Source organism: Nestor notabilis, unplaced genomic scaffold (genome assembly GCF_000696875.1).
Source record: "Nestor notabilis isolate BGI_N333 unplaced genomic scaffold, ASM69687v1 scaffold24283, whole genome shotgun sequence".
NCBI lineage: Eukaryota > Metazoa > Chordata > Aves > Psittaciformes > Psittacidae > Nestor > Nestor notabilis.
The window spans coordinates 2,142-18,258 of NW_009923647.1; the positions used below are offsets into that span (position 1 = coordinate 2,142).

General features: G+C 39.7%; 1 protein-coding gene across 2 annotated transcripts; it reads right to left on the reverse strand.

Annotated features, from left to right (window-relative positions):
• Window positions 1-457: 457 nt before the first annotated feature.
• On the reverse strand, window positions 458-14,617 carry OSBPL2 (oxysterol binding protein-like 2). 2 transcript variants are annotated; one of them, XM_010012265.1, is made up of 12 exons: window positions 14,472-14,617; window positions 14,166-14,241; window positions 12,314-12,448; window positions 11,167-11,264; window positions 10,266-10,448; window positions 7,417-7,524; window positions 6,270-6,359; window positions 5,496-5,619; window positions 3,495-3,623; window positions 2,611-2,734; window positions 1,884-1,974; window positions 458-694 (listed from the first exon to the last, which is right to left on the reverse strand). In XM_010012265.1, the coding sequence occupies exons 1-12, from the start codon at window positions 14,558-14,560 to the stop codon at window positions 592-594; spliced, it is 1,350 nt and encodes a 449-aa protein (XP_010010567.1). In that variant the 5' UTR covers window positions 14,561-14,617; the 3' UTR covers window positions 458-591. The 2 variants fall into 2 exon arrangements, with proteins under 2 accessions (XP_010010567.1, XP_010010566.1); XM_010012264.1 differs by having other exon boundaries at window positions 592-694; window positions 3,495-3,621; window positions 5,500-5,619; window positions 14,472-14,614.
• Window positions 14,618-16,117: the final 1,500 nt, after the last annotated feature.

The following is a 16,117-nucleotide window of genomic DNA, read 5'->3' on the forward strand; positions in this document are numbered from 1 at the left end:
AAGCTCAGCTTGGATTTTGTTTCCCCGAGTCAATCCCTTATTGTATCATACTGAGGGGGCAGGAGCTGGTCCCCCCGTAGTGCTACATACCGTATGGAAGTTCACATGCATCTCTTCACGGGGAGCATCCACAGCGCTAGATTTGATCCTGCTGGTACAACATTAGCTTTCATCCCTGCTCCGAGTTCCAAAAACCTTCAGATTCTTCACTATTGTACTAAGTAACAAGGATATTATCTCTACCTTATTTAAGTTACGTAGTTCTCAAGGATGTTATGTGCTCTACTGGGTACAGCGTATTTTCCTGACCAAGAAACTAGGGGGGGGGAATGAAGAATCAAAAGGTGCCTTTGAAAATTAGTGAAAATAATGATGATTTCAGGTGCAGCTTTATGGACAGAATGCAACAGTATTTCAATATTTGGCAATCCAACATTAGTGCTAATTAAGTCCTTGATTGTTGACCCATAGACTTTGTGTTAAAATTGACTTAGAAAAGCTGGTTTTTGCTATCAACAAAACCAGTGACTGGCTTGGAACGAAATCTAGGAGCTGGATGTCCAGATGAGATGAGCAATTGGTTCTGTAATTTCAGTATATGTCTGGGCAGTCTGAGAAATTCCTATCAAAATAGCCACCTGAGTACAGCCAATCTGAAGTCCCAGTGTAGGGGTTAGTGCCTTGATGAAACCATCTGGAAAACAAAAAAGAAAGGAAAAGGAAAGAAACAAGGAAAGAAAAAAGCAAATAGAGTGAGCAGTTATTAGGAAGGGAAAAAGAACAACTTTGCTTCTTTCATAAAACATTGGAAAAACACACTGCTATTTCTTACTGTAAAATGAAATCTCTCAGAAAATAGCCTGGGCATGAAAAATAAGGCGTTAAACCTCCTACACAGTTATCACCATCTTGTAAAGCACCTTTTTATGATTATTTTTAACATAAAGTCAAGGAGGAGCATGAAAGGGCTTTCATACTGCCCCATTCCAAATAAAAATAACTCTAGATTAGATATATTCATCTTTACTTTAAAAGAATGCCAGCTCAGTTCCACAATCCTTTTGTAATCCTGTCCAAACAGGAAGGAGTTTGGTTCTGTGGAGCTGTACTTTGCAATAACAGATGCTCCCTTTTTAGCCACGTTGGCTGAAAACAATTGTATGTTTTCTGGAAGAGGTTTTGAAAGGCATTCACTGGAATTAGGCTGTTGCTGCTCCTCCAGGCTTTGGGAAGAGAATGTCTCCTCTGAATTTCGGGAAATCATGGGAGCATCCTAACGTTCTTGCCTTTGAAGGAAGCACCTGCGGGAACTGGCCATGAGCATGCACTTGACTGCAGAGCATTGGCATCTGTGTAAAGGAACCAACAGGAGCAGGATCCAAATCACCCATGTGTGTGTGATGCATTCTGTGACAGGAAAGTCACTTGAATATGCAACAAAAAAAGCCATTTCTGAAGTATCCAAGGCAAGAAGTCATAAGAGTGAAATAAAAGGCCTCAGAGGGCCACAATGTCTTACTCAACTGCCAAAAGCTGGACAGGAACTGGTTAAAGAACAGATGAGACTTCATATTTTATTCATTCTAATAAAAATATGACATCTGGAGGTTGTAGAAAACAAACCCAAATATCCTCAACATTACCACAGTACTTCATTAGGACAGGTTTCAGCATTTAACATGGGATAACTTTGTCCTGGAGAAATTACCACCAATTTTGGCTTCCAGCTACATTATTTAGTTGTTGACCCAGCAAATTTGCTTTAGGTGACATTAAGTGCTGCCATGCAGGAAATCAAACACACTGTCTTGGATAAACACACTTCAAGCAGCACACCAAACCATTCCAAGCATTAAACAAATGCCCAGCTTCCCTGCCCTTACCGTGTGTGCCACTCCACCTCGTCTTTCGCACGCTCCTTGCGAGCAGCTCTCTGTTTCTCCTCTAGTCTCTCTTTTTCTTTGCTGGCCACATCTAACACGTCAAGAAAAGATTGGTTACTTTGCAAAACAGAAACAGAAATGCAGAAAACACAGAAAAGACTGCAGAGAAATTAAATACAGTTCATGTAAGCACAAGGAAAAGCATTTGCATTACAAAATCTCTCCGAACAATGACAATCTCATGCAAGAAAACCCCTCAGCTGTCATTTCAGAACAATTGCTACTACAAACACAGTGATAAAAATGAAATTTGGGTGTTTTATCTCTCAGAAGCACTGCCCTGAGACAGCAGGGAAGAACTCGGATTAGGTATAAAACAGAGTGTGACTTTTTCACTATTTGGCCATGTGTTTTTAGTGACAAACACCAGAGCATGTCTGTTCACCACATGTCTTTCCAGACAAACTCCAGAGTAAGAGAGCACATCTGCCAGTTCCCCCCAAGCTAGTAAACATGCAGATACACCATAACAGAGGACAGCAGTCTTGGGATCCACTTTTCTGGGAGAACACAGACATACATTGTTCAAATGCATGTTCATTAACACAGGGTGAAAATGAGTTAAGGCTGCTCTAGGAATGAGAAACTGAAGACCTGTATCAACAGCCTCCCTTCAGCCATCCCTCTCAAAACTAACGTGTAAGTATCTCCTCCAGCAAACACGTACCCATGTTTCCATTTTCCATGTTTCTGATATCTGGACGTAGCCGACAGTCAGTGGGAGCTAATATTGCTTCCATGCCCTTCTCCAGCTCATTGAGGCTCACAGCAAAACTGGTGAAATTGTACATCTTAAAAGCAAATCAAAGATAAAACACAAGTTATTCTGGCAAAGTGGCACTGGGTCCCCCCTGCTGAATAGATACAATGGAGCTTCCAAGAGAAACTGCTGAGTCAAACCATCCCGTGCTGCCTGCCCTGAAAGCAAGGTCAGGCTCATACAAAACTGGGTTTGGAGGGGAGGGACAAGGAAAGGCAAAAGAAGGGATGGAAATCACAGCTTTCATTTTTTAAGCACTCTTGGATTCAGAGGATTAACACAGATCTTCCTCCTTATCTGATATGTAACATCACGATCTTTATAAAGAAAAGGAACAACCAACACAAAAAAACCCAAACCAAAAAAATCACCCACATCTAAATGACCAAAACCTCTTGCTGGAACTATTGAAGTTAATACCCATTACTGCAGTTTGGAATCCTGTCTTCTAACAGCAGGGTCAGCAGAGGGAATGTGTTCCCATATTTTAGCCACTCCAAGTGCAAATCTCTCTTGCACGTTCACCCCCGCCACCAGGCCCACGCTGAAGCAGCTGCAGCCAGAGCATGTGTTCTTGCTACCAACTCTGACGCAGCAGTGATGCTTTGAGCACAGGATCAGAGCACAGAGCTTGCCATAGTGTAATTTCTCACCTGTAGCAAGAACTGCCAGAGCCTGTCAATGTGCATCCTAAGGTCAGACACTTCAACAAGGTCTCCCATCAACATCTCCCATGTTCCCTTGGATAAATCACTAGCGATAGCGACGCACAGACTGATTGAAACAGTTACCTGAGAGGAGTTTGGTGGCCTACAATTTATTCTCCAAAGTAATTTACTGCCTGGTATGAACTGCACCGTGTCTTGAACCTCTGGCATATCATCAGCCTCGTCATTTTCAGATTTAATAACATCTTCGCTCTGGAACAGAGATAACATTTAGCAGGGGAACAAAAGGAAATTGGACAGTTTCATCTAGAGCTCTACAGTGACTGCAGAAGAATCTGTTCAAATTTGAGATACCAAACACTCTCCTGTACTTCTGCCTCCCCCCTCATGTTTGCTTTTTCTCACTGTGTATACTGATCCTCTCATTCTTATTGTAACGTCTTGCTCCTGATACCTCTGAATTGTCTCCCACCAACTTCAACGTCTGTTTAAAACATAAATCAGTAATAGTAAACTGATGTCTTTCACAAGCCTTTTCTCCAACTTCCCTTCTGTCCCATGCCATAGCTAAATTTCACCCAACATGACTATTACTCCTTCAAGCTGAAATAAGCCAAGACTGCAGTTTAAACCAGTTCCCATAATGGCCCAAGACTGACAAATAGGACATACCTGCTTTTGTATATTGCTTCATCATTTGCAAAAGACATGGATGTGTGATTAAACCCAGATCTGCCCTTGTTTCAGGCTCATTTCCTATGATCTAGATTCTAATAACTATTATTACTGCCATTTTTCTCACTACAAAGACTGTGTGCTTAAGTTTATAAATAGTGTCCTTCCTTCAATGTTCCTTTGTTACCAGATGTACTGCTATAATGCATTCCTAAAATCAAACGCAGTATTCTTCTAGAGGCTGCTCTCATGATCTGAGGAAATCTGCCTGTTTTAGGACACAGCTACACTGTGGAATTTCAGGGGATTTCACCATGAGAAACCATTTAAAACCACAACAACCAGAAGGGAAGTTTTAAGGCAGTAACATCCTAGAGTGACAGTGTCACAGTTTTCCTCCCTCCCCTCACTCTCACCCCCTTTCTACTTTCTTTCTGCCCCCTCTGACGTGACTCATTTATTTTATTCAAGAACACCCTATTAAATTAAACAGGGCCTGTTTTATACACTAGAAAACAGCTCCATATGGTTAAAAGACTAATTTCAATCATTTGGTTTGAGTATTCATAATTTAAAAAGACTCTTTTAGGCTACTTTCCATGTCAACATCTGGTTTACTGTTAAAAGAGTTCCCCATCTAAATATAGATTCAACAGGAAGGAAGGAAGGAAAGAGCTGATTTTTGTAAGATGAACAGAACCTTATTATATAAAGCAAAATGAAAAAGTCAAAATACAAGCCTGTACCATGATGGAATCCAGAGCCAAAACCAAGGCCTCTAGATTCTTCTCACGTGAATACTTTTTAAATGCAAGTTTGAGCCTCTTCACATTAAGAGCGATTAGATTCTGATTAACTTATCATTTTCAATGAAGAACCAGGGTCTGCAAGGCCCTGTTGGTATCAGGAAACCCAAGAGTCTTCTGGTGCACTAGACAACACTGAGGCCTTGGTGGTAATTCACCTGACACTGCTCACATGTGATGAAAAAACCCTGTGTTTTTCCAGAGCCCTTTGTTGTCTTGGCTGTCTACATCACACATTCTAAAAGGCTGCATCACCAAAAAGCATACCTGACTTAAACTTGTAATTATTTTTAATGCCCAAATCCCAGTGTTCTTACATGTGGAGCTGGCAGTAGAGTCACTTTCCTCATTCAAGGCCTGGACAACATCAGCTTGGGGCCGATGATGACTTCTCTTTGACAAACTGCTATCAAACACCACCCTATAAGCTCGCTTCAATGCCAGCAGCTCACACAGAAGTCTACACAAGTTCAAAGTGCAATGCATTCTCACAGGACAAGCAGTGCCCACACCCAACCCCTACCAAAAGACAGGCTGTTTAACCCTCCATTCACCACCATCCAACCATTTCTGTACAGAAGATGTTTTCCTCTCATTTCTCCTATTCGAGTATCTTTTCTCCCTGAAGAACCCTGGACCTTACCGGCTTCGGTTTCTTCTGCTCGCCACCTCTCTTCTCATTCTTTTTGTAAGTCTCATACGTAGTGGGATCAGTGCACCACAAACATTCTGTCCACTTGCCATAGATCACACACAGCTTCTTTCTGCTGCAGATAAAGCAAAGGACATTTAGCTTTTCTTTCTTTATAAAGCCTTCTAAGCCAAGTCATAGATTCTGATCTATATTCAATACACAACTTCCTACTTCGCTGTATTTTACTTTTCTTTGCAGATATCTTAGAAGCCAGATGCTTGACAATGCAAAGAAAAGGTTCAGCTTATTCCAGTCCTTCTGGCATTCAGTCATGCAGAACACATCCTCATGACTTAGTCACATGCTGTTGTCACTGTTAAATGAGTGCGGGTGCAATAAAGCCAGTAGTTTACAACACAGAGACTCAGGGTCAAATAACAGGTTTGGGTTTGATTGAAAGTTTCTAATAACCATATTGTCATTATTTTTAACTGAAGACTGGAATTGTGACTGTACAACAGTGAAATCAGTTCTGACTACTCTGCAATTTCCCTGCATGCCTTTATTTTCAAAGACTGGTGTGGAGACTTTTTCCTAATACTGCTTAAAATAATCATCCTAAAATCAAGAGGTTCAATACTGACACAGAGAACAGAAATGGGTTACAATCTGCATTGCCATGTGCCAGCAACTCTGCAGTCACATCAGCTGTGGTCACTGTGCCAGCAAAAGAAATGCCTCAGTGCTCAGAAACAGAGAAACCAAACAGCTTTTATCACTTACTTTTTGTCCTGAATGTGTCCCTCTACTCTGTGCAGCTCTTTCCCAAACAGTCCACATGGTTTAAAATTAAGGACACATTTATCTCCAGTGCTGTAGAGGAAATAAGTACATGCTTAAAGAAGCCCCTAAACACATTGGCAAGTTCACTTTTTTTTACCTTATTTAGCCTTTTTCATATAGCTACAGTTAGCGGGGGGTAGTTATAGTACTAGGAATAAAATGGAATGCAGCCTGTAACCCACACTATTAGCACACTGCATTTCAGATTAATATCTATTTACAGCTAATTGCAATGAGAAATGACTTTTACAAGATGACCTGCACAGGAAAATCCAGTGCAGTGCATTCAGAAGTTACCTCTAAATTGCTTATTGAAAATTCTGAGCATTTTATAGACATAAACCAGCATTGTATTCCAGCATCTTCTTTGCACTGAGATGTACACATATGTAAATCATCTCTCCCAGTGAAGTATCAGGCCAAGTTCTTACGTCAAGCACAAACACACCATCATGGGGCTTTTGTGCAAATAGAGGAGACATTGTAGATCCGATATTATGTAGATCTGTAGATTTGATGCTATGAGAAGTATCAAAACAGCAGCCCTGCTGGATTAAAGCTCCAGACATTGACTGAAAAGCATGTGTAGAAATAACAGTTTTCACAGAATTCTCATCATTACAGGAGGTAATTTATAGAAGGTAAAAAGCTTTTATAGAGGCAGCTGGCAGAGCAATTGACATGTTCTAAGTTCACATTACCCTACTCTGCAGTCGTTTTTCTGTGCTGTACCCTTCATTGAAGACATTCTCTATTATCAAAACTAAAGAGAGTTTCAAAACCAAATGACAGTCAACATGATGGAGGTCCACTGCAAGCCTTTGACAATTATTCCATTTTTAATGGTTCTGGAGTTTAAATTTAATTCCTGTTCTCTGTCAGTAGGACCAAATTTGAATGGGGAATTGACAAATGTACATCAAGCCTTGTGCCTTTTCATTAGCACTATTATGATACTAAGCCCAGCCCAAGGAATAGTTTGCATGTCAGAAGGGGGGGGGGAGTGTGCAGAACTATCTGCCTTGTAGGGACTGTTGCATGGTTGCTCCTGTTACAAGCCAACCCTCAGCCTCATGATTAGCATTACCTGTGATTTACAATCTCTACTGTTCCATATTGTTCTAACCACAGTTTACCAATAATTACATTATGTACACAACAGGTTGGATTCGTCCATGTGTAAGCTTCATTATGCCTGTAAAGAAAACAGAAATAAATCATCTTCTTGTGCTTGAGTTGGAATGTAAACCTGGTCTCAATCCTGTTCATGGCAGGGCAGAATGTTTAGCACTTCTATGAACAGCCAGCAGTTGACTTCAAAACAGAAAAGAAACAGACTTTTCTTTATGAGACAACAATGTGTGTAGCTAAACATTAGTGCAAGTTAATACAGTGATATCCCTCTCAGAGCTGAAATAGTAAGTTGCTGTGCTTTTGATTACAGACTCCAGCCCAACATAAGCAGCTTTAATAATTCATCTTTTTCACTTACACTTTTACAGTTGTGTGTGATAAAATATAACACTCACAGGAGAACCAGACTTCTAAGCCAACTCCTAATAGTGTCTTCTCTTCAACTACTGCTGCAGCACTGCAAACTTCCTCCTAAAGCTTTCTTGTAAACCTCCATCATTGTCTAGAGAGGGCCTTTTTGTGATAAAAAAGCACTGAACATGAATAGTTGAGTCTTTTAGCAGAGGTTAGTCACTACTAGTTCTGACAAAGGCAGACACTCCTCCTCAAGGGCTGGTCAGACTAAGGCACTTGAATCACTTTACAAACACTGAGTGCTAAAGGGCTTTTGAACCTGAAGAGTGTGACACAAATCAGTAAACTGCATACAAATACACCACAAGTTTGGGGGTTTTTTGGTTAGTTGTTTCACACCACTAGGACACAACAGCACTATACTCAAGCTTCATGACCACGACATTTGAAAATCCCATTCATTACTCAATTCCATTCTTTTCCCAAAGATCTACTGAGAAGAAAGAGAAGCCCTAGAACTGAAGAATTTTCCACTTAGTTTCATTTTGGTTTTAGTATTTTGTGAAAAGCTTCACAAAGATGAATTAACCCTTAAAAGACTCTAAACCCTTAAAAGATATTATTCTAAAAGTGGTCAAAATGTTAACCAGGGTTCCAGTCAGCGCTAGCTCAGCAGAGTCAAAGCCATCTATTCTCACTCATCTCTCCTTGCTGGCAAAAGAAATGCTAAAGTTACCTGGCTGGCAATCAGTCCATCTTAGGAAAGCTTGCAAACTCTATTTTAATACAAAAGATACACAAACAAGCAGTATCCTCTTTGTAACAAATGCCTTGTCCTTCTACTTCCAGTAAGTCTGGAGAGAACACTCCTATTTACTGTTTCCAACCAGTCTGTCATTTTCCAGCACAGAGGAAAAACAGATCCTTGAAGCCTGACTGTTTCCCACAGCAACTTTTTTCAAACATACTTAATGACAATGGCTACTTATCAAGTGAGGGGAAAATTCCAGAACCCCCCAAGTTCATCCCACCAGCCTTAGCACACATCTTTATTCATGAACTACTTGACACCCAAAACTGTACAGCATAAAACAAAACAGAAGACACTCATGGGCAGTGCTGATAAATTGAAACAGTTATTTGTTCTGGAGAAGTGAGGAAGAAGTGTGTTTTCCAATGCATGTTTTGCAGACACAGTCATGGTTAACATAAATGCAGTACTTCACACTGACTTGCAATTTTGCTTCCTAAATGGTTACTTGTTCACACAAGCCCTGATCAGTTCTCAGACTACTCAACCCAACAGAATGGGATGAATCACAAAGCTAAGAGGCTCAAAATTTGATTTCTACTGCTGCTGCTAACTAGAAGCAATTATTTATAGTAAATGCTTGAATGGTTTATATTCCAGCTTAAATCTGTGCCCTGTAATTTGATTAGGCTGAACGGGACTTTTAATAGTCTCCTAATAAAGGCTTCTCTCTCAAGCAACGGACTTTATTTTTGTCACATCTACACTAATATTCATAGTTCCTTCCACATTCAGAAGAAATTTCCTCTATTTCCATTACCATTTATAACCAAGACCAGTTCATACTTTTATAAGCTTTGGAAGATTAGATGCCAGCAGCCTGAAAATTAAACTATACCTTCAAAAGAAACTAAAAGCACAGTCAACACTTGTTATGGCAGACAAGTTGATTCCTTATTGAAACCAAATGCTTAGAAATTTCATGAGACAACATTTCAAACAACCTTTTGGGAAAGCTTTTAGAAAAGCACTTTTCAGTGTTCAATTGCAGAATAATTTTTCTGCAACTATTACCTTGTGTATCCCTGTGTCCTACTTGGGAACGGTCAAGAGCCGTTGTGCCATTAGGGCACAAACCAACATATAGAAAGTCATGTAGTTTGTAAGACACATCTGCAGTTACAGACAAGCCTGGGAGCAATCTGGAGATGCATTCTTCATCTTAATGGGAAGGTGATCATACACAGGAAGTGTTAAACAGGTGCCAACACAATCCTGACAAGTTTCCCACCTTCCCTTCCCACACGGAACAGCTATTCTGAAGATTCAGTTTCTTCCACACAAACAATCAAAGCCAACAACCATATTTAGAAGCAAGATGAGCTTGGATAGCCCAGTAATAGAATTTTATCTCTCTAAATTTGACATGTCTTCACAGAACTGGCTTTAGTAGCATTCCATTGTAAAGAACTGCTAATTTTCACAGTGGAAAAACTGGGTCCCCTTGCTCCAGCTACACAAGCATGACATAACTTAAAACAAGCAGAGTCCTGAAATTAAGGAGTGAAAATTAACTTGTAAAGAAACTCTTATGACCTCTTCAGCAAGAGAGGTTTAGATCACCACCTATGAAGAGCCAATATACTCAAGTTAATGTTAAGGAGATCAACATAAAGGTATTTACTTCTCATACTCACTTCAGAAGCTCCAAAGTAATTGTTCCCCGAGGCTCTGCTTCTATACTATTTCCCCAGAATTTTAGTTTGGGATAGATTGATCCATGAAAAATGAAATCCTTATTGAGGCCTTCAGAATAAAATGCACTAATAGGTGGGTGGTGGCTGACTTGTTCCGCTATAAACCTAAACCCTAAATCCTCCCTAGAAATAACAAAAAGAGAGCATTAAACAGTAAGTAGGTTTTTTAATGTTAGAAGAGAAAAGAGTTACTCAATGCTTTAAAAAACATGAAGGATTGTTAGATTAAGCTGCAGGTGAGTCTCTTCTAGTCCCATGACACATTTACAATTAACAAAGTGAACGAATCTGTACTCTGAACACTTTCTCTTTATACCCAAAACCCACCCACATTCAAACACCTGAACAACTTTCTACCCACAAACACATCTGAAGATGTTTCACTGAAAGAACTCATGAAAATACTGGAACATTTTGGGCAGCAGCAGTGGGTCTGCCCGAACATTCTTTTCTCCACTGCAGACACATCACTCATTCACTTAAGCAAGCTGGAGGCCCTTCAGAGTAACTCTGACATGATCCATCTGACATCATCAGCAAACCCCATTTAAAGTAATTAAGAGTGTCTCGTCAGGAAATATCTTTGGTGCAAGAACAAGAACCAGTTGTTCTCTGAATAATTCAAAGAATACTCTGCCTAAACCTAGAAATAAAATTATCAACTTTAATAACAACTTCTCAAAGATTTTGAGGTAGCTTGGGAGAAAGAGAATTTTAGATATACTCAGACATCTCTTTTAGTAGATTTTTATTTATTTCACTGAATAAACAGCCAAACCAGCATGAGAGTCTGCTACAAACACACAAATAGCCCCAGCTCCTCATTTAAAGTAATTATTACCTGGTTAATTCATAGGTTTCTCCTAACAGCGGGTTAAATGGTTTGCCAGTTCTCTCCCACTGAGAAGCTACAGCAGAAACTGCAAAAGCAGCTACAGCCTATAAGCAAATTAAGGACATATTGTTATGAGAACAGTACATTAAAACTCCAAGTTTAATACATTTGTTGCACATTATAATATTTCATTATTCTTCCAAAAAGAAAATGCTGTGTATTGCTTCAGGCCAAAACATTTGTAAGCCATAGGATAAGTGATACAGAAGTGGGGAAACGAGCAGTTAATAAGAATCTCGTTTCCACAAGGAATTATTTGCTATACTTTTGTCACATTACAGCCTGCCCCATGCTTCTCCAACTACCTCAAAGAAGACAGCCTGTTTTCTTAAATCTGCTTTTCTCCTGTTTTGACTGTCCTGCACACTCAGCTCATGCAGAACAAAGCCTTTCTAGAGCCAGGCAAGCGTTCTTTCTAACACAGATGAGATTTCTTGAACCATATCAGCAAATACAAAAGACACTTGGAAGCTCCTGCAGGCTGAAAAGCAGGGGTATGTGCTACACAAACACAGAGCACAAGATACACATTCTGGCTTCACTTAAGTAAAAATAGAGCTACGAGCAATACCAGTATAACCTAATGTACATAGGCCTGGCTTTACCATATTCAGTTTCTTGATGTAAGGCCAGCGAGGTACTATATTTTACTCCCAACAACTACCAGTTTTGGAGGAAAAAGTGGCAGAGCTTGTCTCAGTCACAGCAATTTTTATTCGGTAACTTCAAAATCATGGAGCTACTAAACAAATCAGTTTAGGGTGACTTAAAGCCAAGATTTCATCTTCACAACACATAAAACCCCGAAGTCTCAGTTAAAACAGTCCTGAAAAGGGTTGAGGTCCTTGGGCATCATCAGTTGAGGCAATCTCCTGCATTAGACTTCTGGCTCAAACTCTGTGCACAGTATCAAGTGTGAAAGTGTCACAATTATCTGACACTATGAAACAAGAAACTTGTCTAGAAAGACAAATATGGGCATTGTTATGATAGCTCCAAAGAAAGAAATACTTAAGTGAGAAAATGTCTTGAAAGACCCTGGGAGAGAAAAATCACCTTCTCAAATAAGCAGAAGGTGGTAGCTGTCACTTACCTGCATTCTTTCCAGGGGGTCTGCATGACTACAAGCCTTATTTATGAGGTATATGTGTTCCATATATTCTGTTATCCGTTGAAGGAAACTCAATGGCTCGTTGAAGACAATGGGCATTGTAATTTTAGACAGCTCCTATGTAACAAAAGGATAAGTTAATTCCTTAGCACAACACTAAAGGTAACAACTGACAACAACAAGAATTGTGAAAATAAGTTGTGGGTTAATTTATTTACAGCATTCTTCAAAAGACGTTTGGTAAGTCTATAGTAGACCTCTAAGTACTACAGCTGAAAGGGACTAGAAGTGCTGCAGAACCCCACTATCATCTGAAAGAATAAGCAAAATGGATCCAGCAAATCTAGAAAACTGAAGAAAAATGTTACTTTCTACTCTGTGTGGTCCACATGAAACAGAAGAGGTTAGAGTTTTCTCAGATAGCAGCACTAATGTGCCAACTAGCTCATTACTGATACTTAAGTACCACGCATTCCTTTGACATCCTCACATACCTATTTGCATAAAATCTAACTATTTTACTGCAGGAACCACAAATTATTTTTTGAAAGGAACAGTTACATAAAGAGTAGCATTTGAATTGCTCTAACAAATTTTAGTGGCTTTATTTAAGCAACCTGTTATTTGCATCAGAACGTTTCTCATTCTGCATGTGGATACAAGACAGACACGAAGCTCGCACAGAGATTTCCAGTTCTCCAGGTTCTTTTACTATATCTGAGCAAATTTTGTTCTTTAATTAAAATGGTGCACTCATGACTGAGCACTAAAGAATCACTGAAGTGATTAAAATTTAGCAGAAAGGAGAATGCCACCAGGTGAACTTCATACACCACTTTCCTCACAGTGTTACAGACCGTAAGGAGAAAAATAACATTACACTCAACTGACTTAAATTGATTTGGTCCAAGCAAAGTGTTCTAGTGGATAGGTCACTCATCCTAACAAAAGGAATTTTGACAGTACAGCTGTATTTCCTAGATGACATAAGGTAAGCTAGCAAAAGGGCTACAGACTTGTCAGTTCCATTCACAACAGACTGTACTGGCAGACCTAGGCTAGAGATAAATGTAAGGCTTAATGCTTCTAAAAAGCAGATAGGGCAGCACGGCCCTTCAGTGTCGAACATCCCTTTCATTCCTAATAAGAATGAAGTAATGTAACTGAATTCCTAAAGGATTAAAATAAAACAGCAGTGATGATCAACAACAATGCAAGCATCAGGGCCCTTTAACACAGAGCAATGTAAAGGTCTTTCCCGAAGACCAAGAACAAATCTTATGACCCCATTACACCACCCCATTACACCCATTAATACTCAAAGCCTAGTGTGGACTCCATAAGAAACTCTAACAGATCCCAAACTTTTCTATCCTTTCCATCAGATGAAAGCGATTTTTTTTTTGCACAAACTGCTCAGATTATGGAGAGGAGGAAAAAAGTAAAACAACAAACCGAACCAAACATCCCCACCACACCAAAATAAAGCCCTGACATCACATTTTGCTAAGTAAAGAATAAAAAAAATGCAGAAAAGAGCATTGCGTTAATCAAACCACACTGGACTGTATTTTTAATGGCTTTAGTCCAGTTCTTATAGGACAGCATTACAAATACACCAATCCACGTGCTCCAACAGCTAAAGGTTGTAAGGAAATAGTATCGTTAGTAAAGGATACAGAGTTAGTGAATTTAGAGTTGCAGTTTAAGATGATGTTCCCTACAGGAGAAAATGCAAAATGTACCACATATTACTCTTAAGGTTTCAGCAATGAAATTAAACAGTTGAAATGAGGAGCCCTGACCTCAGCATGCTTCATCCAAGCTCACTTACCAGTCCAATGCATTTTTTTAGGATGCTCCACACGCTAAAATCATTCCTAGAAAACATTGGGGCAGGTAATGACGTCCTGTAAGTAGAAAAAACAACTGTCACTATCAGCCCCTCATCCAACAAGCCATTTTCAGTCATTTATGAAGGAAGCAAAGCGTTAACCTACAGTTGACTCAACAGCAGACAAGTGGAATGTCTTTTCAGTTCCAGAGAATTAAGCTCTTCCAATGAGAACAATAATGCACCAAAAGACAAGGAGCAAGCACATACCCACTTCTCATTCACTATGTAGTACCATGTGTTTACCTGTGTCTCTTAATTCCATTTTCTTGGATCTCTGTCTCTCCGTTATGCTTCCCAGTCCTATTGCTTTGGTGTGGATCTAGATCAAGCATTTCTGCAACTTTATGATTTGCTTCTGAAAAATCTCCCGAAGAATTGTCAGAATCAAAGCCTGTATAAAAACCATAAGAAATCTGCTGCATTCATTAGGAACCTTATTATGTCCCTGAGTGCCACTCACTTTTTATAACTTTCACAGCATAAGTACATTTATATCAGGTTATTTAATTTTAAAAAACATCAGTGCGAAAACCCTTTATTAAGTGACCTCATGTCCAAAGAGTATTTAGAGCCAAGTACTGCATTAGAATCGAGCATTCTCAACTCATTTTTCACACTGCTGAATATAAAACCAATTTAGAAGCTCACAAGTTCTTCAGTTGTCCCTAATCAGATTAACTCCATTCTGCATTGTCTCTTCTTCAGAGCTGCACTGTGATTACAATAATTCTGTAAGCTTTCCTCAAAGAACTTAAAAATATTGAAATTAGCTGACTTACACTGCTAACAGGCAGGGAGCAAGTAAAAGAGATAAGAGCAATTTCAAAGTCCAGCAGCAAACATCCAGACTACTAAAGCAAAAGAAATGTAGGATATTTAATGCAGGATATCTATTGAGCAACCTAGCCTAGTGGAAGGTGTCCCTGCCCACAGTAGGGGGTTGGAACTGGATGATCCTAGGTACCTTCCAGCCTAAACCACTCTATGATTCCAACTTCTTTCTGCCATCCGTGTGTGCAAACCATATAACACATCCTTAATGGTTACAGCAAGAACCTGTGGACACCAGGTGTCATTCCCTGAGCTCTACAAGCAACCCAAAGCATGACCTAGAGTAGGTGGCTCCATTTCCGATCACCCAATTCCATCCACTGGGTAGATAGCTACCGGAACACTGTTGTAAGTAAACGCCAGCACCCCTAGTAACAACATGCTTTAAACAGCTTTAAGAAGAAAAGAAGGTTAAACCAATGTGAACCTGCAGAACACAAGCCTCTGTCATCATGCAGCCCTAAGCACTAGTTGGACCAAACTGACTGCAGAATCAGATGTTAACAACAAATAAGGATCAGTTGCAGCACCAATACAGAGCACCCTAAAATGACGCATTAATACAATCCTCCCTCACAACTGTCACAGCATCACAATGGAAAGCACTGCTCATCAACCCATGTAATAAAGGAATATCTTTGTTGAAAATAATTCAAAGAGCATGAAGTCTTTTCTGCATGCCACAAGGGCCAATTCTTCATCAAGAAGCTCAAGATGATTTCAGTTTCCAGCTTCCAATTTAAGAGCCAAAAGCAACATGAAAACATGTATTTGCTGGCATACAATTCTTTAAGGAATACACTAACATCATTTTTGTATTCCTTCCATTCAGGGACAAAGACCATGACAGTAACATTCGAAACTGCACAAGGAAGTAGCACTGATATGATCTTATTTGGTAAACAGCAGCTGTAATGGGTGATGTCATGTGTTAAACCATCTCCTACATTTTGATGTCACAAGCATGTAATTATAGAGCAATAACCACACCTTAGCAGCCTTAGTACTTAATTGGGAAGTATGAGAGTCAGAGAGAGAGACACACACACACACACACA